The sequence below is a fragment of the Corvus kubaryi genome, unplaced genomic scaffold (genome assembly GCF_017639235.1).
Source record: "Corvus kubaryi isolate FWS band 111438036 unplaced genomic scaffold, C.kubaryi_AGA036_p1.0 69, whole genome shotgun sequence".
NCBI classification, from domain to species: Eukaryota; Metazoa; Chordata; class Aves; order Passeriformes; family Corvidae; genus Corvus; species Corvus kubaryi.
The window spans coordinates 9590877-9615222 of NW_024582057.1; the positions used below are offsets into that span (position 1 = coordinate 9590877).

A 24346-nucleotide genomic window follows, 5' to 3' on the forward strand; every position below is an offset into this window, starting at 1 on the left:
AGGCCATGTTTTCCTACAGCTCCTGGAGGATTTGTGGCTGACTCAGTGCAATGCACTCTAACACTGGGCTGATCTTAATGGCACTAAGCTCCTAATTACTACTCAGATGTATATATCAACAAATAATAAATCCTCTTAATTCAAGTGAGCAACAAAGCAGAAAAGACTGTAGTCACACTATTATTCTAGTATAGGTAATAAGAGTCAAAATTACATATAATTTATTCCTATCCATGTAAAATCTACCACAGGAAAAACAAAACTCTGATCCAATTCTACAATAGTGGCACTAAAGTGCATAATGAGATCCTGTCATTCCAAAGTGGTTTGCTGCATTTTAGTCTGAGCACTGAGTTGTTTACTGTACAGAAAGCTACAGTATCTTGAAGACAGTCAGAAGAGGAGTGGCATCTCCAGCCCTAACAGAAAGGTAGCTTTTCTATTTTTTTTTGTACAGGCAAAAATAAATGGTGACTAAAAACAAGCAGCCCAGCTTCTATCTAAAAGTCATATGCTCCTTTTCTTGCTTTGAGACTGCTCAGTCTTTTCCCAAAGAAACTTCGTTTCTGCTTGTCAAAGTTTACTTAAGACTACAGATGAGGACTTGAAGGTGGCAGTGCTCTATATTGTGTAAAAGTTACATGGTGTGTCAGTGTGTGATTGCAGTATTTGCAACCTCTGGTGCAACACATCAGTACTACCGTGATGTCACAGCTGTAAGAAGCCCGGTTCATTTGCAGGAGCAGTCTTAAGAGAGGTACTACAATGATTTTAAAACATCGTATCAAACTGGCTGTAGAGAGTGTGATGGCCATGATGTCCCATTAATGGGCCCCTTTTTATTTCAAAATGAATGCTATCCAGAAAGGACAAAGGTGTGAGAAGCAATTCATTGCGTGGTGATGAATAATACTGTTTTGTCTTTATGTTGATCCCTTTTTTAAAAAGACAGAACTTAAATATATAAAGTTATGCAATGCATAGATAAATATATAGAGATAGCAATGTTAATATGTGGTTTGATCATAACTGGATAAAGCAAAGACAGTGTAAAGACACCCCAACAGCATGATTAAATAAAATACTCATTACAATTTGCATTTATGTAGTTCTGAAACCAAGCAGTAAGAAAGCCATATACAGCAGGGAATAAGTCTCTTATTTTAACTTCAGAGCCTTGGCAATTTAGGCTCAGATTCACTTAATGATAAGCCATACTCAAACAATCTCAAGTAAAGAATTCAACTGTTCTGACTTCCGTTTTTCTACCCAGTTAAGAATCAGAGAGGCTTGGGAGCAAGATAAGAAAATTTAGAAATACAGAGGATTTTTTTTTGAGCCAGTAGACAGAGGTTATAATGAGCAAAGCACTGACTCACCTCTTTGCAGTGGTCCTAATCAATTAAATTAGCATTAAACAGATTAGCTGATATAAAATCACCCTCGGTTAAAATAACTTTGAATTATACTTGCGTTTTGAAGAACAGGGTCTGCATGGGTACAAGTGAATAGCGCCTTGTTCTCTTTCTTGTTTAATTAACCCAAGTGTATTTACAGCAAGCAGTAATTCATCAGGCTAAAAATTCCTGAAATGTACCATATCACAGTTGCAGCAAATTCACCTACATGCAAGGAAAGCCTCATTTCTCCCTTTCACTGGTGTTACATTAACATGGCTTTAACTCTGGTTGAGCTAATCCTTAACTCATTTTAGTGTGACAGGAAAAACAAACTTCAAATCTTCTACATAAGGCAGCTTTAAATTTGTTGCTTTTTTTTTTTTTTCTTTTTAAGTTATTTGACTCCAGTGTCAAATGAACCTTGGCCAAAGATACAACATAGTAACCAATTGCCTTCTGGGCTGAGATGAGAAACAGTTAATCTTACACGATAACTTAAAGAGCCTTTGATAAGTAAATGAGGATATAAGAGTAGGTAGAGAAAAGTTCATTATGAAACCAAGCTAATGTAGCACTCGCAGGCATGGAGAACATGCTGCTCCAGAAGAAATATGCTCCTACAACCTGGAGGAATACTTTCCTTCTTTCAACAGCTGAATAGAGAAGAAGCAGCTCCACAGTGCTGGGACTTGTCCTGCAACTAAGGTGTTGTTGGTCCATTTAGTAGAAGTCTCAGTCATGGCAGGGGGGTAAAGCACCGAGACTGCTGATATTTTCAAATCTCTTAGCAGCAGTAACCACACAGCAGCTTTTCTGCAAAATAAACAAAAAAAGAATCCAGTTAATTCAGCAGTATATTTTTCATTTGGTTAAGTGTTCTAGGATGACCACATGGTGGTTTCTTTGTGCATGAAGAAAAGAAAGCAGCACTGAAGCTCCCTGCTTACAAAGGATTCTCACAGACACCTTTTCTCTGAAATATTTTATACAATATGAAAAAACAATGCTTCTTTGTTAAGTGGAGAATTGATCCTGGAGGTCTCTCTTGAAATGCAGCTACTCTGCCTTTTTTGCCTCTCTTGTCATACAGATCACAGTATGCAAAGGCATGCTGCAAACCTCTCTATTTGTGTTACCACTGACAGCATTTATAATGCCAGATCTAAATCAACTGGCACTTGAGTGCATTATTTTGGGTTAAATGTGGTAACCATACTACTTGCCTGAAAAAAACCAGCTAAAGGGATTCTTTAAAAATAAAGCATAGCCATGACTTTAGATCCACTCATTAAGTAAATTCAAATAAACTCCAAAAAGAAAAACACACACAGAGGAAATAACACCGCAAAAGCCAAAACCAGATTTTCCTGCAAGTTAGATCATGGGTAGGTTACTATGTTACAAAGCTATTAAAAGTTTATTTAAAAATAATTTTGACTGCTGTTGGACACTCAATTTATCTTAAAGTTGACTTTGGTTGTAATAGAAAATTGTGTAATACCATGCTTCCTGCATTAGAGAAGGAGAATTTTCACCATTTTGTTGCCTTGTTTGTTGCCACAAGTTAGTGGCTTGAAATGGGAAATACAAACACCAGTCTTGCAACAGGGCTGGAAAAGCTGTTTAGAAAACTACTGTGTAGAAGCACACAGGTGAGTGGATCAAAGCTTCATGGAATCGGTCTCAGCACCAGTGAAGTGAGGGTGAGTACTGAGGATCACCAAGAGGTATAAATTCCCAGTGGATTTCCACTCCAGAAGTTGATGATCAGATATTACCGTATCAGGAAGTTACACAGCTTCAGAGAGCAAGTAGAATGTAATAATGGTGCCTTAGTCCTTACTGGCTTCCACTGTATCATGGAAAGGCATCTTCACATCCCCGAAATAGCTCATATAAAGATCATTACCTTCTGTGTTACTGCACTACACTGTATAAAATCTGCTCTAATCTTACTTAGTCAGAACAAAAATTCCAACCTTTCAAAATACTCTCTTTTTCACGTCTTCCTGGAAAAAACTCATTGCAAAAAAACGCCAGTCCTTCCATCACTTGCCCTACCAAGCAGATGATGGATGATGGCACCATTAAAAACTTGGTGGTGGTGAAAAGTGGACTACTTTTATTTTGGCATCCTGTTGTTACTCATGACGCACTACTAAAAGGAAGTGGTTTTACAGTGTATGTGTGTGTTCTCAGCCTAATTCACATCTTGACCCTCCACTGAGTTTTGCCCAGAGATGGCCTCCAGAACCTTTGAGTAGTTCCCCTGGTCCTTGAACAGAGCCACCAACTTCTGTGGTAGTTGGTGAAAGTGGCTGTGGGAATTGGAGTACTGGTTTATGGAGACATTTCACTGCCTGAAGTAGCGCAATTTCAAAGTGGCTGAGTGAGTCAGGGACCAGAGACAGAAAAAAGAGAACAGACTTGAGTCTCCCTGATCCCCAGGGGAGGCAACCAAGCCAGCATGAGAACCACTAATGAACTGTTAATGAAAGGGCAAAGACAAGGAGCCAGGGAAATAGGACAGAGAGATGCTCTGTCAAAATAGTTTGGGTTGCTAAAAGGGAAGGTAAGTGCCCTGTCAGAACTGGGCCCTCGGACATGTGGAGCAGCTTCTTTTAGGGGACACCTTGCTTTGATTTCACTGCAGTTAGTCAAGCTGCCCCGAGGGTCTGGCCCGTGCCTCTGCTAAAAAGTTATTACTTTTCATATTTCTACCCTTTTTAAACTTTACTTCTAACCACAGCATGAAAACCCGAAAGCTTTCAACACTGAAAAATTATTGGGTGAAATCTTGCCCCATGAGAGCCAGTGGGAGCATAACCATTCCCTCTAAAATGGCAAGGGTTTGCAGCACATATGGCTCCATACCCATTAATTATTTTGCACATTGCTGTTACTTGGTATAAGTAATAGAGCCAGTTTACATTTTGAATGCTTTCCAGACAGCAGCAGGGATGGTGGTGGTAAATACAATTTGGACCGTGCCCTTTGGACTATACAAGGTTTTCAGCTGCCCACTGATCCCTTCCACAGGGCCTACAGCTTTTACATCTGAAGGAACATTTGGGACCTGAAACAAACCTTCTGTTTGGCAGCTCTTTCGGAGAGGTTATTGAGCCAGGGGTGCTTGAGACACACAGTCACCTTTAGCCTTTTTCTAAGGAAAAAAGAAAAGAAAACAAAAGAAAGAAAGAAAGAAACAAACAAACAAACAAGATACCATTATTGGAGCAGTAACTGAAGATCAATCATACCTTACCTCTACTTAAGGTAATGGCAGAAGAACACTGCAACATCAGCATGTTTAGTGAAGCTACTTTGCAAAGCACAGCTTTGAAAAACAAATACTGGGGGAGAAGATGCAAAGGAAAACATGAGCTATAAGCTTTGCATTAGGGTAGGCTTTCCTGAGAAAAAACTGGTGGTAGGAAGGAGGACAGCAGTTTGTGTTCTTGCAGCATTTGGAAAAGCCAGTCTGTTCCCCAGATTGAAGAAATCAGAGCTTCTGAAACTGGGGCCCAACTAAAGGAGTCAAATGGTATCCTATGAAAACCTCTGAAGATACATTAACCATGATAAACTCTCCTATTTTTACTGTGCACACACACTTACAAATCTTCTAATAATCTCATGGGAGTTGCTGTTCGGGGAGATTACAACTAAAAGTAAATTTAAGTGAAAATTAGAATAATTTATTTGATTTTTATATTCTATTTTATAGTAATTCTGGTTATCCTTACTCTATAACAGGAATATCTTGCAAGGACAGAGCTGTCATGACACTATTCAGACCATCCCACCACCTCATCAGCAGAGCTGCCTCTGCTTGATTATCATAATAATCTTTGTTCTTATTTTAATAACATTATTTTGTTAATTAATAAGATGGTCTATTAATTCTTAATGCTGGCCGTATATCAAGATGCACCATGACATATACATCCTAGGCAATGCAGCAGTCATTTTATTTAACACAGAAGTGCTTTGCCTGCAAAGGAAGAAGTGAATATTGCACTTCAAATGCTGTAAAAAAATTCTGAAACCTGTTTAAAATTATCCCCTTGTGAACCACTGACTCACAGACTGGACTCAGAAACAGCCAACAGCGGTGTCACTAACAGCATGAATCTCCAAAAATTACTGACACAGGAATAACCAAAGTGATTTAAAATCTTGTTGCTCCTCTAGCTCAGCCCAACTGAGTTGTTTGCTTGAGCAAACAACCTCTCCTTTTGTGTTGGCCACTGAGCTGGTTACCATCGAAGGGCAAGAAGGTGCTTAAGTGCAAAAGTATGCACTAGGTGAAGTTCATAGCTCTGTTGGGAAAGGTATCTCTTCGGAAGAGGTAGGATGAAATCTAACAGCACTCATGGGGGACTTCAGCAAAGCCTGAAAGAGTTTTCAAAGCAGGAGCAAGAATCATCCCCAGCTGGAAAACCCTTTTCATATGGTGATTCAGTGCTCATTTTGCAAATACTTTTATTTTGCTGAGAAATTGATCCACTCAGCAACACACAGCATTGCAGGATCTTATATTTCCTCTCAGACATGCAAGAACTGATGAGCAAGTGTGAGCATGCAAATTGTAACAGCTAAAAAAAGCAATGGGACACATGAGGCTCACAATGGCAAGGAATGAATCAGCAACAAAGACTCAAATTAAGAAAAATGTCAAAGCAAAGTGATGTGGTAACACAAGAGGGCAGCAGCAGAGGCACAAGGATATTTAAATGTAGGGACCTGGAGTCTGTAGTGGAGCTTGTGGTCTGTTAACCATGGGTGTTTTAAGGCAGCAGTTGCACTTAATCTCCAGCTAGAGGAAAACCAGAACGCCATTAAGAGTTTTTCCCAGAATCTTACAATTCAGCAATTGTCTGCTATAGGTCATGTGTTCTGCCATCATGCAACGTTGTCATTTCAGAACAGTATGACAGATGGCAGATGAATTAAGTCTTATTTCACAGCAAAAACGTATTCAGTTCATTTCAGAGCATTTGACGGATACAATGAACATCATCAATGAAGTGTCATTATAATACTGTATGTGGACATAAAAAACTTAAATAAGTCATATTAGTTCTGCAATGGAGCAGCACAAGTGATACAACTGTGTCATGATGGCATGGCACACACATTTCAAAGATACAGGATTATTTACCATTTTTCCTTGATGAGAAGCTTTGATATGAAATCTTTGGCCTCATCAGAAACATCTCGAAATTCCTCATCTTCAAAATCCCAGTTACAGGCCAGGATATTGTTGAGGGTCTCATTGTCATCATCACCCAAAAAAGGAGACAATCCAGTGAGGCTGAAGTGAAAAGGAATATGTTCATTCCTCCTGTCTTTCCCTCCTTGTGTACATGGTCTCCAATGTGCCAGCTAAGATTGTTCTGTTACTCTGGCCTATCTTAAAAAACACTACTGTCTAACAAGGTCTCCAGACCATTCCCATTTTTTCAACCACATACATTTTTAAATAATCACCCATCTTTTCTAACACACCAAACATTACTGTCTTTCATGGTAGGTCATATTTTCTAGACCCCTGACCACTCTTGCTCTACCCACTGGGAATTTACCAAGCAGTTTACATTATTCTGGAAGTGTGATGCTCAAACACTCCTGAGAGATATGCAAAAAAAACAAAGATGAAAAGTTCATGGCAATTGGAAAAGAGGAGAGATTTCTCAATATGGAACTTGGAAAGAAGTCTACATTTCCTATTTTGGGTACATATTTTTTCCCTTTTCCAATATAACAGCAAACTTGGATGACTGACACAGTTTAACCTGGAAACAGCTTACAAAGCAGATACTGAATCCTACTTACAGCATATAAGCAATGACTCCTAAACTCCACATGTCTGTAGGAAAAGAGACAAACTCGTAATTCACAATTTCAGGAGCAAGAAATTCTGGAGTCCCAAAGTTAACTCGAAGTTTTTCCCTGGGTTTATATCTAGGAAGTGGAAACATTAACAAAAGACATAAATTACAGTTCTTATTAAAGTTGCATCGTTAATTACCTAGCACTTAGAGGAATTCCAGAAGCATACAGAAAATTCAGTAGGAAAACAAGGACAGATAGAGGTACAAACTAAAAATAAATATGCCCATATAGAGAATTAAAAGTGTTTGCAAGCTGTATACCATACAAGGACAAAATGCAGCTGCCATAAAAAGGAAGAAATTCATATTTCAAGGACTTCTCAGAGCAGCTCTTACCATCCTTTTGGGACATCCATATCTTAGGCATGAAATTTTTAACCAGTAAATCCTTCACTGAGATTATAGCACCTAATTAAACTAGAAAGTGATATGGCATGGAATATATTGTAAGAGCCCTCGATAGTATATTACACTCTCTTTTGAAGAGTCTCTTAATACTGGAGACAAGAGACTAGACAAGAAGTACCACTGGTTTTGTCCATTTTAGCTGTTCCAAGATACTTTTATGTATGCTTAGTGAGAATCAGCCCTCTTTCAACCTTCTACCTGAAAAGAAGGTTTCAGGACAAATCTTTTTCACTCAGCTCCAAACATTCCATATTAAAATATATCCCTGGTTAAAAGAAACAAATTTGTCCTAAGAACAGTAGAAGACCATTATGTATCAAATACATCATTGTAGGGATGCAATACTTTTTTCATTGTTTCCTAATTCATTTATGATTAGTGAGAACACATGCACATACCTTCTTGCCAATCCAAAATCAATAATTTTTATTTGATTTGCCTCTCGGTTCACACACAGGATATTCTCAGGCTGCCAAGAGAAACAAAAGGAAGAAAAACACTTGAATGAGAAACAAGTATGAAAAACTGGGCTTTTAGTAAACTGTAGGGAGAAAACCACTAATAACAGTGAAAATATCTCATAAGCACCTTCTGCTTTCCTCCTTGTTCAGATCTCTCTGCATGGGTACCCCCCTTGCTGTCACACAGCAATTGGAGCTGAGCATTTTGTGCCTTCCAACTGCTTTTTCTTCTCCACAGCTTTTCAATTTGACATAAGGCAGCAGTTCAGATAAAGAACTCGTTAGGGGGAAGGGGACAGGGAATGTAGACTTCCAAAGAGGGGTTTCAGGATGCTGTCTGTGATTTTACAGAACTTGATAAGCTCACACTGATTTAAAAAAAAAAAAATCAAATATTTTAGGCTTTGAAATTTATCTTACAGCTTTACATTTCTGAGTTCTCAAATGTTTATGTTTTTTTCAGGTATTTTAGCAAAAGATAGGATTCACAGGTTAAATGCCTCTGGATTTTCATAGGGCCAAATGCTACTCTTCACTTTCCTGGCAGGAATCCATTAACTTCCAAGAATTACTCCAAATTCTTATAGAAGGAACTGAGAGAAGGATGTGGCCAATTGTCTTTGAAATGTAAATACCTAAAACACAGTCCCATACTCACTGCCAGCACTTTTCTAGCTGCTCTGTCTTATTGCTCAGTGAGTCCTCTTTGAAACAAAACAGCCCTCAACACTTAAAACATTAGTTAACCTTTGTCACCATTACTAATTCATTTTACATGTAGGACTTTTAAACACCATATGTTCATAGTTTCTGAGGTCCTGGATGATTACAGTCAAGACGATTTTCTTTCAATTTCAAGCTTTCTTTCCCAAACTCATTTGTTACTGACAGCAATCTATGAACAAGCAAAACAGAAGGGAGAAGCCATAGCTGGCAAGCACATGAAAAGAGATCTCTGGGATTAATTTCTTGGATTGTATATGTATCTTTTTGTCAGCAGTTTGACCTCATACTAAAACTGTGCCATCTCAAGATCATAATTAATGTGTCCCAAAGAACTGTGTGAACTTCTGTTTGACAAGTTTCTAGGTAACTGGATGTTTATAGAGAAAGAGAAAAGTAAGTCTGGTCATTGATCGGCTACTGAAGCAGGTCCCAACAAGCATCTGCTCATTTCCTTAACCACTGCAGTAATATATATGCTAACAACATTAAAGATGTACTATATTAACTCAGTTATTACAAGCCAAAAACAGCAGCTGTTATAAAAATCTCACCAAAGAGAAAACCATCTTCTGCACTTCTTGTTTCTTTTTACTGTATTGTAAAGCTCAGGGATCAATAGGAAGCTTTCTAGCCAGTCATAAAACTAAAGACATCATCCCATTTTATTCCTGCACTAAATAGAGGTAAGAAACAAGTCCATTATTTAATAAAAATTTGGGCTAAGGGAAAAAGAGCCAGCCCAAGTGTACAGTTTAATGAAAAACAATAACAAATGTTTTCCAAGGGGTGGCAGTTGACCATTTGCAGTTGACCAGAGTAAGAATGTGCAAGTACATGGTAGAGTACTTGTACATGTGTAAGTACGTGGTAGAGAATCTGTCACCTTTCTCTGGGCTTTCAGCTACACTAGCAGTTATTGTCTAATCCAACATAGACACACTGTATTGGTTACATTAGCCACTGACTATTTTTATTCCTTTCATTTTAGAAAGTACTTTTTAATGTACTTTCCCTTAATCTGGCTGTCTACTGATGCCTTTTCATGACAGCAGCAGTTTAGTGTAGTTCTCAGAAAGTTGTGTAGGCCTTATACTGATCCTGAACGACCCTTGAATTTAGTTCCACTCACTCATGCCTTTCTGCATAGTAAAAAACAGGGATAATTGCCACCCCATGGCTGATGTGTAAAACACGTACCTCGTGCAGCTGAATTAAATAATATTTGCTCAGTATCTTGAGATCTAAATATTGTAATTAAAAATAGCGATGTATTTGTACTCAGCAGCTGGCTTTCTGTAAAATCAGTCTGTGGAAAATTTAAGCACTATGAAGCTTGAGGACATATGACCACAATTTTCATCTAATTTACTTAGTCCTGTAGTAATTTAACTGATCTCAATGTGGTTAAAGTAAATATGCATTGAAATAAGGAAAGCAGAATAAGGCTCTTTGTTGTTTCTGCCACAGGAATCTGCTAAGCTTTATGGCCTACCATTAAGAATAGGAATTTCCACATCTGTCATTGCACAAAACATACATCTCAAAACTCTACCTTGAGATCCAAATGAAGAATGTACATTTGGTGCATGTACTGAATTCCATTGCAGATCTGTTTTATGAATGAGATAGTATCCATCTCTGTCAAATTGTAGTTTTCATCAATAATTCGGTCAAATAACTCTCCTCCTTCCACACTGAGGAGAAAAAGACAACAAAGCAGTGACCAAGTTCAAATCCAGTCCCACACAGTAAGACTAATGCTGAAATTATGCTATTGACTATTTTTATCATTCACAGTCAAGTTCAGTAAGATGAGCTTGTACTCAGATCTGAACTTTCTAAAGACTGGGTTCTGATGCATACTGTCCTGAACCTCTTCAAGGCCTGAGAGTCCTGTCTTCCAGCCACTGAAAACCATGAAAGTCTTGAAATTTGAATTTTATGCTGTCTTGAGTCATCATTTTGTACCACTGAAATTAATGAAGTTCCATGGAAAACCAAGACAACATGAGGGAGAATCTGAATTTAAATCTGTGGTCTCTTCCCTCTGAGTTTAAGAGGGACAGGATCCAAAATGTCAATCTCAAACTACCTAAAGTCAACAAAAATTACTTAATTTCTCTTCACAGTTCAGTATGCCTCCAGTTTATCTGTTCATAGATACACAGATACTTTTTTTTTATGATATGTTAATCATGTAGACCAAATTCAGAGGATTATCTGAGAAGGTCCAGAACAGTCAAACTCACCCAGTTTTGAAACTTCTGCCATGACTTTCAGTGTTTCGGTTTTGGCCTTGTTGGCTTCCCTAAGACAGCATCTGCTTAACTTGACCTTGAGGCAGGTATTTTGTGCCTAACTAGCCTGATAATCCAGCATACAAAGCAGGTTTATCCTTTCAGGCACCCAGCAAAAGGATTAGGCACAACACCCACATCTGGCTTCTCTTTGGTGTAAGATGCCTTCTTGTTTGCCTCACAGGAGATATTCTGAGAGGTTTGTTTCTTAGCTTACACTAAGATAAATTAAAGTATTAAATGAAAGATAAGATATGTAACACAGCTCCATCTTCAACTGGAGCAGTTGTTTTACAGCACGAGGAATGTGGCACACTAATTGAAAAAACGCATAAATGCCTGCATGGGAAAACTTTTCTCTTAAATTCCCCTTTTTTTCTCTTGTTCATAAGAACATATTTCATATGTGTTTTCTACCCATAAGAAGTTCCATTTCTAATTTCAGGAGAAAGTAAGAAGGAAGCTGACAATTCTAGCAAAAGTAGTAAGCACAGAAAGGAAAAGAAAAGAACACACTTACTATTCCATGACGAGTACAATATCATTTTTAGATTCAAAGGCATCATATAACTGGATGAGGTTCACATGATTCAGCTGGTTCATGACATTGATTTCATTTTTTACTTCATCCTGTAAAGAGCAATGAGTATTGCTTGAGATGCCTTTTTTCCTAAGAAAGCTACGTTTGAAGCAAATCTACATTATTTCGTGTTTTCACTTGTGGCAACCAAACTCAGGGCTCCTGCAGTGGTAGAGGTCAAGGCTATAGGAACTAATACACTGAACTCAGAGCTTGAGTGAGGTGTTTCAGTAATAAGGTATTTGCTGGAAAAGGAAGAGACGAGCCCACATGAAGAAGTGGTAAGCTCCCAGGGATGTAAAGGGAAAAGAGAAACAGAGGAAGATTGTTCGAACAGCAGTAGGTGTACAAAATCAAGCTAAGCCCAGGACAGTCCTCAGAACCTAATTTTGCAGTCAGAGGAGAGAGACTAGTGCCTCCATTCAGCCCAACTATTTTAGACATGCTGAATCATTCTCTGAAGGTGTCAGTCTCTCTCCATTCACTCTAAAGGGATTCTTGGTGGTCAGCTTGGCCACAGCTATATCTTAGCAACCCCAGTTATCTGAGACAAATCCTACTCTTGAATGTCCTTAATGACACTGATGTCACACAAAGAGGTTATGCATGTCTTTCCTGTGAAAGCCAGTCCCAGATGGCCAAGAGGTTTGCAAAACAGCCCAGACTAATTCTTCTCATCTGCATTTATGCTGATGTCAGGAGCCCAGATCATGTCTGTTATCAGCATCCCCCACACTGAAATCAAGTCATTGCAGCAAAGGCTACAGTGTGCTCGGGAGGGAATACACTATGTCACAGGCCTGACAAATGTTTTTACCATTAAAGAAAACACTAATAGAACTAGAAGCAGAAAGAAAAAAAAATATTTAAAAGAAACAGAAAACACCCCAAAAATAGTACTTTGATGGGCTACTAAAAGTTTTGGAGGAGAAGGGAAATAGAACTAGGATTAATGGTAATCCAGCAGGTCCTATGAGTGTGTGAGACACTTGGTCATGATCCGTTGTGTAGCTGAAGAACACTGTGTGACCACTTGGAGAACAAAAGACTAATATCATGCTCTACCAACCTTCTGTTTTGGACCTTGTGCTTTTATAATTTTGGCTGCCAACTTGAGACCTGTTGCTTTCTCTTCACATTTGTGCACTTGTCCAAATCGCCCTCTAGAAAAAAGGAGGAAAAAAAATCATCCAGCGGTACAGGTGTCAACTCTGAAAGTAAACTACACTATAAACAACCATAAATTATCCTCTCCCTACTGGCTTTCATTTCAATTGCTCTGTGTTGCTATTTTATCTTGTAGATTGTACTTGCTACTAGTCATTTAGGCACACCAACATCACACACTGTTCTATCGGGTACTACTCCACTTGTGTGATTCACTATACCCACCTCATAATATGCAATGACTAATCCCAGGGAAGTCAAGGATGTACTGTAAGGATAATGCCTCACTTATGTGCACCATCTCCCCCTCTCCATCACATCGTTCTCCCCCATGGGAGCGTTGTGATTTCATGATGAAACAAAGCTTTACCCAAGAGTACGCTGCCATGCAAAATTACAATATCCCACTCCCCTAAATAATGTCAGCATGAGAGATAAGTAACTGCATGGCCTGTCAGATCAGCCTGCTAATCCATCTGAAAACATGCATGTTCTTCCTCACTGAGTGGAAGAAGACTACAACATGTCTCTACATACTGCTGGCTGTAATTTGAGGTAAAGTATTACAGCATCCTAGGAGCCCTGTCATAAAGCCTGAGGGCATCTGGCTGACCTAGAACAATGCCAAACACAGGCCAAGTCTGCTGGTGCCAAACAGTAAGCCAAAATTCACTCACACTGTAAAATCAGCCTCCTCTTTTCATCCCTCTATAAAGCACTGTAACAGCTTAGACTTTCATGACTTCAGCTCTAGAGGGGCATGTGGCCTCCATTGACCTCCCAGGGTGCCTGGCTGTAAATTTGCGCCTTGCTTTCCAAGTCGATTTACTTCACCTGACTTACCCTCCCAGAACTTCATCCTCGTTGACATTATAATAATTGCTGATCCCCACCCTTTTGGCTGAGACAATCCGGTGATCAAATGGTGCTGACGGAGTAGGAATATCATCTAAAAAAGACAAAATACACAGAGAGCATATGAGTGGTCACATGCAGTGCTTGTTTATCTCATATTTTAGTTCCTCTTTTTCCCAGATAAGTTCATTTAAGAACTGAATACACTTACTGTAAGCTTTATAGCTAGGTCTTTCTCTGTTATTGAAGAAGGGTTTTATTTCAGAAGCTCTGGCTCAGAAAAAGAGGTTATTGTTAGGGAGCTACACTACCAAGACAAGGACTCCTTTGCTAAGCTATCATCTTCTGTACAACAGTAGGGAGAGGCAAAGTGAAGACCACTGGACTATACCACTGTAGCTTCATACTCACAAGGGGCCTCTGCAATTCAGCCTAATCTCTGATTTTTTTATTACTTTTTCCTCCTCGGGGACAGTTAATAGGCGAGTATGTACTGTAACTCTCCAGTGGGGTAGGGAGAGAAACAACTCTCCTGCAGGCTCAGCTAAGAGAGGCTATTTCCCAGCTTTTGGTGTTCACAGTGAGGAATCCCCTCTTAACTGATTGACAAAACTTGTCCTTCTCCACAGTGTGGTCATCACCTTTAAAGATCACATTTAGAGCTTGTGCACATGAGGGAGTTTCACCCTGGCAGACAGCACTTGGGGTTTCCAATATGGTTCAGGACACACGGTAACTCATATGCTGCTCTGAAGAATTTCTGTCCTTAAAAAATGATGGCAGATAAAAGGTAAAGACGGGCACAGAAAAGTGATGGTTCCCAACATCACACTGCAGCAGCTATGGAGCTTTGGCAGGTCTCTGGTTTCTGGAGGTTTCTGGACCTCCACATGATGGACCTTTCTGCCATCCTGGTGTCAAAATCCCTGCTGGAGACCAGCCCTCCATGCCTAATTTGAACTTTTTGCAGGCTGTTGTGACTTCAATTTCATACCCACATTGTTTTTCATTTGATTGATATTCCTGAGAGTGACCTTTGGCTGACCAAGGTGACAAATACTTCTTCAACCGTTTGGGAGGGCTACAGCCCCAGTGTTTCAACATGAGCTCTCTGGTTTGGAATGCCAGCTCCTTTTTGTGTGAGGCTTGTTGAGCAATTTTAAAACCATTCATTACTCCAGTGAAAATGATCAAAAACACAAACAAGAAACCCCATGACAGCATGTAGCTGGCAGGAACACTTTGGTCATTAATGTAGCTGTAGATTGTCCTTATGCACAGTGAATGTCCATTTTTCCAGGACACAAGCTGTGTACCTAGATTTTTTTTTGACAGTGTTAATAACTTACATGGTCAGGAAGTTAGTTCATGGTCAAGGAATTGTGAAAAGCTGGGGCTTCTGGAAGTTTGCCACCTACTTGGGATTCTGCAAAGTTTGAATTGCAAGTCTGTAAGTATGGGTCTTTGCACGTTACCGAGACCCACAAAATGCCAAGAAAACCTCTAACCTAAGGCAAAATTTGACTCTAACAATACAAATTCCATCAGCACCAGCATGTAAGTGACAGAAGAAAAGGTCTTTTTGAAAGCTCAGCTCAAAACATTACCAAACTCTGGGCAAGGAAATATTCTTTTAAAGACACCTGACTGCTTTTCAAAACTATGCTTAAGTTTTTGCCTTCAAGATGTTCCCCATGACAGACCCTCTATTTTTCTTTTCCTACAAACCAGAGGGGATTTCTCCCTATTCAAGAACAACTTTCTATTACAGATCGAAGATGCTCCAACAGAGACACTCTAACCTTAACGTCATCCCTAACTATCTACCAGGGCTCACAGCAGTTTACGGATTTTAAAGCTTTTGGGCTATCTCCTGTTTTCTGCTACAAAAACCTAGCACAAACCTGCCATAAACATTTCCCTCCCACACTCTCACCCCATTCCCAAAGCAGATAAGTTCATCCTGAGTCCTGTGTATGCACATGCACACACATATAGCTTCAAGTCTTTCACCTCCTCACATGCCATAATTTCACATACAGGAATAGGCACCGAAATTCTCAAACTGGAGGTCTAATATTAGAAATCTCTGCCTCACCGTGGTGAACACTGCTTCAGAGTTCGGTGCCTGAGCACCGTTTATCTGACTGTTCAACAGCATCACTCAGGCTTCCACACAAAAGTCTGTATTTCTTTGCTTTGTAGACTGCAGTTGTTCTCACTTCAGATTACAATGGTACAAATATGAGCAAGCTGGTTTTTCAGGCTATGTCCACAGCATTGCAGATTCTCTGTTAACACACATTCTCAACACTTCCACAGGTCGACCGAGTTTGCTGCACCTGATATAATTTCTCCCTCCACTCTGTACTTAGGGGTTTTAGCTCTTTTGTTAAAAGAAAAGGGAGAGAGGGTAGTATTAGTGGAGTAATTGTGGCAGAAGCAGATTAATTGTGAATAATTTCTGACAGAACAGAAGCCTCTAAGATGGAAGCAAGCAGAATCACGTTACTTCTCATCAGTTTAGGATGTGGTCCATGAACAACTGTTTCCCATCAGAGGAACCATGCACACCTTTTTCCGCTACTAATTACAATCACAAAATCATTCACTTCTACAGATACTGCTCTCTGCTCATCACTGCAGTACCCATGAAATCAAATGCTTTGCCTTTAGGCTAGTTCCTTGCTTTTTATAGTTTTACATATGCCATCAGTGCTTCCTGCAACTACTCTGCTCTTTTTGTTGTCATCTTTGACTAGGCCTTCATCATGCACTTGATGCTCACTGCTATCACTATGCTCAAATTGGCAGGTCTGCCCAGGGATTGAACTAGAATTTCCTGTACCTTTTTCGCAGCTTTTACACCTGCAAGGACAAAACATGGTATTAGTGCAGAGTACACTTAAAGCAGAGCAACTTTAGAAACATAGGTGAAAAATGCCTACACAGCTATTGAATTCAAATAACATTAAGCTATTTTGTTTCACGGTGTAAAATTAACTAGTTTAATATTCACCTTGAGAAATAAAAATGGCTCTTAAATTAATCACGACAGCAAAATGTTTCTCAGTTACTGAAAACCTCACCTGAGTTCTTCTAAACTTGACATTAGGCTATCAATCTCACCTTTAAAGCAAGGGGAAAGCATTGGAATTCCACTTTGTACATACAGGTTCCTGAGAGCTTAAACCTGTTTATCCCTGAAAGGCTATCTATTAAATCCAGGAAAGAAAGAATTGCAGTAAACAAATTTATCAGGTCAATTGCCTGGGCAAATTATCACATTTTTATGTTGTCCTTTAAGTTACTACATTTTGCAGTAAGTTAATTCCCAGTTGGCAGATGGCCTAATCTATTTTGCTGATGTTACATGATGTTGCAGTATATAAACAAAACTATGGGAGAATTCTCCTCAGAGATAAAGAATAGCCTAACATAATTCCCGTGTTCCTGATATATTTCCCAAGCAAACAACCATAACACACTGCTAATACCGTTTGTGGTAGATTGTTTGCCAGTCTTTTTTAAGAGTATCATTTCACTTAGATCAGAGGCATAAACATATTTTTCACTTTTGTATTGGGCTAAATTTTCACCAATACTTATACAAATCAGCCACTTGGACTTGAAACTTGAATTACACATTTTTTTGAAGCAAGGGTCTCTTCAGAATGTGTAGTTTGAATTTCTGATCTTACCTTCCCTCTGATACCTCATCATCATGACTTTGTTCTGCCACATTTTCCTTTTGGGAAGGAGCTGGTAGTTCCTCAGCACCTTTTTTACTCTTATCAGCATTTCCTTCCCCTTTATTCTCTTTCTCCTCTTGCTGTTCCTCAAATGCATCTTCAGGCACTTTTTCCTTCTTCTTCTCATCTGCTGGGGACTCACTCTCTGTCTCCTGCACAGTTAGTTTTTGACAAGCATCATCAACAGCATCTTCTTCCTGCTGCTTTTCTGGAGTGAAGGATTCCTGAAAAGAGCGTCTCCTATATTCATAATGGCTTCCTAAAGACAAACTTTCTCCTTTCTGCTCTGACTCTTCAGTATCAAATTTGGGAGGATCCACTTCAAGCAGAATGGAACTTTCCCTCTTGGCATTTTCCTTGTTGAGCTTATCAACTTCCTCTTCCCGAGAACAGGACTCACTCTGCTGGATGCGCCCATCTATAAGTAAAGAGGATGCAAAGGAATCTGTCAGTGGTTTCCTGATAGTCAGTAACAGTATTAGGGCTGTTATGCAGGGCTGCACACTTAGCATAACTCCTGTTGAAGTTTGAACTAGGCATTTGCTTTCCACTCCCACTTTCAAGGTCCATACAAGTGTCACCTAAGCAAGAGCAGACTACTTATTTAAAACTGGGATTGCATGGGTCACAAATGCTTTCTTTGAGACACAGCACTAGAAAATGTTTTTCTCATGCAAAGTTAATGTCAGCCAAGTCAAGGTCAATAAACTCCTCATGCAAAGCATCTTGCCGAACAGTTGGATACCCTGTGCTCACTTATGCTGATGAACACACATGTAATCCAAGCAACTTCACTGGAGCTGCTCAGGAAAGTCATGGCTATTTCTGTTCTATTTCTTAGGAACTAGAGGTTGATCAGAGAAAAAAAATAGTCTAACCTGTTGAATCTGGTGGTTTCTTTTCTTTTGTTTCTGTTTCATTCAAATGTGACCTTTCTTTGATGACCTGTGGGAAGGCAATTGACATATTAGTCAATTTATATAGTGCACATGTTGTGTTCGTCCTCATGAAATCACAGCCTGTTGTTGGTTTTTTTTTTGGTCAAATTCTCTGTGTTCTAACTCACACATTTCTATAAATGATGGTCCTTATTTTAATCACTACAAGCCGATTGAATTGATACCAGTGCAAAGCAAGAGAAATTATCTTGGTTGTAATCAGCATCAGTGTTGGCATAAAAACAGCCTAGAAAGGATCAGAACTGAACCGCAGAGACCAAACCAAAGAAGAATCCAGGAATCAGCTGCTGCCCTGTACTAGCTTTTGCTGTTAAAAAACTAGGTTAAACCAGATCTCTGAATATTTAATATTGTAGTAAAATGTTCAGTAATGATCTTACTGACACATATCAAAAATTTTCTTGCTGTTTAATCAACCGTTGGTAATGACTTTTTAAATGATGCAACAATTTATTAAGGGCTGAGACAGTAACCAGGATTTGGAGCGTATAAGCCCGTAACTTCAGCTTTGTACCCTTCTCTTACCTACATTTTACAATGTTGTAGTGACATCTAGAGGTGCTTCATACCAATCCAGGTCCTCACCTCTGCAATTACTGTTCCCTTTGTGGATATTAACTCCTGTTTCTATGCTGTGTGCTCGATGTGTTTTTTCACGGGCCACTCCTAGACTGGTTTAGTAGGTGACCACAGCACAACCTGGTACTTGCTGTTGCTTGGTGCTCCTTTTTTCACCTGCCTTCTTCCTCTCACAGTGCTATGGAACTGGCACTGTCATTATAATTATTATTAGATCCACACAGTGTGAAAAGTGCAGATACCTCCAAGTACTTTCCAGACGGACTACCAGCTAAAGCAGTATTGTACACATCCCAACAAAATATACAGGTTCAGGCACTTACTTTTGAGTGTCTTAACCATGTGATCAGTCCCACAGCTCTGGCCACCAACCAGTCCTATTACTAAACATTTGTTCTGGTAAGCCCTCTGCATTTTTTTATGCTTTATTTTTTTATTTTAATTTCATCAGGCTATATAGAAATTAGGCATGAAATCAAAGCAATGTGTATCCACTATAAGCAGAGTTCAAGGGAAAGGAAATTCCATGAGAAGCCAAAAGAGTGGAGACAAACTGAATGTAACTGCATGGAGCAATTTCAACAGGACTTGTTCACAAAATCTTGATCTGCAAGGGACAAAGAAACTGTAACATAAGCATAAGACCTGAGACTGACAATTATTTGGGATGCAGTTTGTCCCAGGAAACTGCAGGCCACAAAATGAAAAAGGCCACAATACAACCAGGTAAATACCCTCGAAATATAAATCGGAGCCTTGTTCCCACAGAACTTAAATATAAATGTAATGTTGCCAGATGGAACACAGGGAATCAACCAGTGCTCTAAAAAGCAATAAAAAAAATAAATAAAATAGGGAAAAGCCACAGACTTATTTATTCTGCCCTGTGTTGGCAATTAGTAATGCACTCGGATTCCTGTAAGTATGTCAGCCTCTCTGTACCGCTGAGGACATCAGCTCTGATCAAACACAGTCAGCTGAGCAAACAACCAGGGAAATGGCCTCCAAGCTCTTTGATGCATGAGGCCAGGTTTCACTTTTGCATTCAGAATTAATTGCAGACACACAGCACTTCCAACTAAATATTGCTGTAGTTTTGCAGGTGTGAAATACAGAAGCCAGCTTTTGAAAATCCGTCTAGTGGAAGGAACACTGCACAGTGCTGAATACCTGAGACTGCCAGGGCATTACATAAATTACTACCGTGTTTATTCAAGCACCATTTCTGATCTCTGACATTTTACCAGCAGATGCCAGCAGATGAGGAGTTCATACTAATTTAAATGAAAAAAAAAAAAAAGAATACAAATGAATTATTTACTGATCTCCTTCAGAATCAATTTGCAATAAATATAGGGTCAAGAGTACACTAGAGTAAGAAATACAAATATAAGGACTAGATATTGAAGTACTTGTAAATACATGAGTAGTTTATATATGAATAACCCAGTTTTCTCCACATTTTGCTGTTTGTAGCAACATGCGACTTCAATTTGTCAAATCTTGACCAGGCAATAAAAGCAAGAACTTTTGCTCATTATTTCTCCCCTCTAAAGGGTGGGGGTTCTCCAGGTTCTCTAGAGCTGACAGAAACCAAATTATCCTTCCCATCCCAGCCACAGGCGGTACAAAGACCTCCTTGTAGTTTGTCAGGGGCATGCGTGATGTCCAGCCCCAGGCAGCTGAGCAGCTGCTCTGAGAGCCCACAACTCCCAAAAGCTGTGACACTCTTTGAAAATCTCATCTGAAAGGTGTGGTGGTTTGTTAAAGACCTCTATCCCACCTAACTACTCTTCACACCACTCCTCTTCCCTCAGTCTGTTAGAGCTTTCTTAAGGCTCTTTTTAACTTAATCCCTAACAATGTGTTATTTATTTATGTATTATTCCTCCAAAACAGGTTACGTGACTTTCTACAGTCTGTATTTTCTAAAATGACTGTAATCAATATTTCTTAGTAGAAAACATTTTTTCCCCTTTCTGTAATGATTTGAATATTAAAAAAAATTAGGGAAATGGAAAATAGTACTTTTTCCTAGTCATACAAGCCAAAAGCTTTCAATGAATTTTACATTTTCATTTCACAAAGGTTAAATATAAAAGTTTGTGTTGTAACCCTGTAAAGTATACCACAGGAAAAAGGTGTCTGTATCTACACAATTTTGAATTGTGTCTTCAAAAAAAACATTTTCTAGACTTAAACATATTCTTTCACAGAATTCTGCCAGACCCTAAGCAAGAGAGACAGATTAAAAGCCCAGGTGATGATACAAAATAATGTGAGATAGTCCAGAGGCTGAAACTTCAGTATAGACCAATGGAAAAAGAAAAAATTGGAAATTATTTAAATTGACTTTAGAAACCTGCAGAAATTAAGCAAAAAGCAATAATATATATAAATATAATATATTCTAATAGAAATTTCAAATGGAGAAAGAAATTAATGTCTTTTATAGACATCTGACTCCATTTTAATGATCTGTACATGGTTAAATTCCTTCTTTATACTGAAGCAGTCCTACCCTTGGAATGTTTTTTTAGTTAACTTCCAGATTTTTTTATTCACCTAATAAAACTCTTTGATTCTTTTTTTCCTACTGCAAAAATTTCTGTAATGAATGGCCTCATGAAGCAGCCCCAACCATTCAGTTAGAGGTTCTTTATCACCCCATCACATTTCACTTGATACCAAGACAATAACCTCAGCTTCCATTTGCCAATACCAAGACACAAACCTTTGCATATGCCTAAACCACATTTTAACTCTGTGTCACTTTCTCATGTTCTTGATAGTTTGCAGAGCTCTATTATGTCAAGATAACCTGGTTTTGTGTAAGATCTGACCACCATTCATTTATCAAAATTATTAAGTTACTTGAGATTTGCAATTAATGAGTTTCCCTAACAGCCAGAACCCAGCCATGGGCTTTGCCACCTGAGCACTGTACTGAGGATGCTCCCAGTATCTCCTCACTGGTTCCCAGGAGAGTGCAGAACGTATGACAGAGCCCTCGGGGCAACCACATGCATGGTGATGTCTCCTGTGCCATCCACCAAAGCTGGAATCCATCTCCTCCTGCCCTTTCATATTCCTCTTCAATACATATCCTTTTCTTCCCCCACCCCCCACAGTAGTGTAAAATATTCAGTGAGAGCATTTTTGATACAAACTTGTAAGTGCTAAAAACCATACACACGGGAGTTCTGCTTTTATTGGTAGGTGGTGCATCTGCTTCCATGTCATTATTTTTTTTGGTACACTATAACAACTGCTGGCAAAGATTCTGACTCTTGCATGATTTTGATAGAGCTCCTTGAACTAGATAAAGAAATCATTCCTCTGTAAAATAAAAACTCAATCTACAAATATTTTCTAACCACACACAAAAAATAAGCTCTGAACCATGAGAATTGTGATTCCCCCAATACAAAATACAAGAGAAGTTCTATGTGACCTGCTGCTTTGAAAATACGTAGGTAATGAGGTAACAACCTCTGTATGTGAAAAATCCCTCAGAGCAATATCATCCTAGGGAAGAAGCAGAAAATCAGTGAAGCCAAAGTGTTGTCCATTCCCCACGAAAGTTTGCTGACTTCCCACCCCCTGTGCTGGAGAAGAAGTGGCTGTCCTGTTTCAAATGGATGCTTCCTCCTGCCAGGCCATTCTTCTCAAAACCACGAATCTTACACAGAAGAGTAGAAAAGGCTTTCATGCAACCAGGCTGAGGACAGAGACCATAGCCTTAGTGAAGATGCAACGGGTTCCACTAACAGTGACAGGTTGGTTCTAAACATCTTACTTTTGTCTTGAGGTCTAGTTGCTGTCATTTAACAGAGTCATTTTCAGGCACAAGAAGAGCTCTGGAGGTAGATCTTTTAACTCCAATTGATTGGTTCCCTTTTAATGTCTCTGGAATACACAGAGGCCTGTAATAATCACCAACAAATCTGAGGCTACTGAGACACCCACTAAGACCAGAGTACTCATCATTATCTGGCTTTGACACATCCTTTCACTGCATCTGGGAAATCAAATCAACCAGTTACTATCATTTTTGAGTTTCTCAAATCAGGAGCAATGTCAGGCAAGCACAAGTACTGAAGATTTCAGCTGCTTTTCTTACCAACACATTGGACAGCCTCACATCTATCCCTTCTCTATACTGCTCAATGTCCTTACATGTGTGATGACTGACAGGGTGCACATGTGCCTCATGTGCACCTGTGCCACTGCTATTAAATGGGTCATCCTCCTAAGTGGGTTCCAGTACTGTCACAGTGTGAGAAAGGAGGAAAAAATTCCATCTTGAAAGCCAAATCACCAGCAGATCTTTGTGGGGACAAACCACCCACTTGTCAAACTACTCAGGCAATTTTTTTACTACAGTATCAGTTAAGTAGCCTCACTATTAAGAGAGTATTTCTCAACTTAACTAACTCAGCTGAGCTAAGCAGGCAATGGTATGGATGGAAAATATCTTCACACTTTATGAACTGCCCTTCCTAAACTTTTCTCCAAGATCACACAGTTGTGAGATTTCCATCCAAAGGGTTATAAACTTAAGAAATCATCTCCTACAGCTTTGATGACTCACTTTGAATTGGACTCCAGAAATGCAGGTTTCCTAACAATTCATTTAAGAAGAAGGGAGTTTGGTTTGAGGGGAAAGACCTGTTTGGGTTTTTTTAAATTTTTCCCTTTATAGAAAGACTGTGGTCCTGTGGCACCTCACCATGCAGAACCCAGCGAATGAAATGTGGTGGGGCTCATTCCAGGTTCTCTTGGGGCTGCTGCCCAGCCACCCATCACTGCTCCTTCTCACTACTGCATGTGTATGCAAAAGCCAGGGTGCTGCCAGGATGGCACCAAATTAGTTGTGTTTCAAAGCAGCCACCCTTGTTACTAAAACTCAGTGTGGTGGAGACGCCACATTTAGTTGCAATAGCACTCTGCTACCAGAGGATATGGTCAACCATGGTACCCCTACACTTTCTGATAGGGGCTGAGAGGAGCCATTACCAGAAAACTGCCTAAATGTCAAGGATATCTGATGACAAAAGGTGAATTTTAGACGGCTGCAGTGGACAAAGACTTCCTCCCTGAGCAAATCCCTCCTACCGCTGTCTCACCTCTTTGAGTAGCCTTCTGCTTTTACAGGACTGCTCTCTGATGAGCTGCCTTGCTTTGCTTTCCTGCACTTAGCAGTTATCTCTTTATCTTCATCATAACGTCTCCCTAGTTTTGCAAAGGAATTGTAATGGATTC

General features: G+C 39.4%; 1 protein-coding gene across 1 annotated transcript in view; it reads right to left on the bottom strand.

Moving 5' to 3' along the window:
- Positions 1-805: 805 nt before the first annotated feature.
- MYLK4 (myosin light chain kinase family member 4) overlaps positions 806-24346 on the bottom strand; it is a 77936-nt gene continuing 54395 nt past the window's right edge. Inside the window, exons 3-15 of the mRNA XM_042049055.1 lie at positions 18422-18488; positions 17493-17961; positions 16640-16659; positions 13780-13885; positions 12839-12932; positions 11710-11819; positions 10445-10586; positions 8104-8174; positions 7239-7367; positions 6565-6717; positions 6147-6219; positions 4488-4563; positions 806-2213 (exon numbers count right to left, since the gene is read on the bottom strand). Of these exons, the coding sequence (XP_041904989.1) occupies positions 4516-4563; positions 6147-6219; positions 6565-6717; positions 7239-7367; positions 8104-8174; positions 10445-10586; positions 11710-11819; positions 12839-12932; positions 13780-13885; positions 16640-16659; positions 17493-17961; positions 18422-18488 (1482 nt within the window). The 3' untranslated portion in view covers positions 806-2213; positions 4488-4515. The remainder of the gene's footprint in view (positions 2214-4487; positions 4564-6146; positions 6220-6564; positions 6718-7238; positions 7368-8103; positions 8175-10444; positions 10587-11709; positions 11820-12838; positions 12933-13779; positions 13886-16639; positions 16660-17492; positions 17962-18421; positions 18489-24346) is intronic.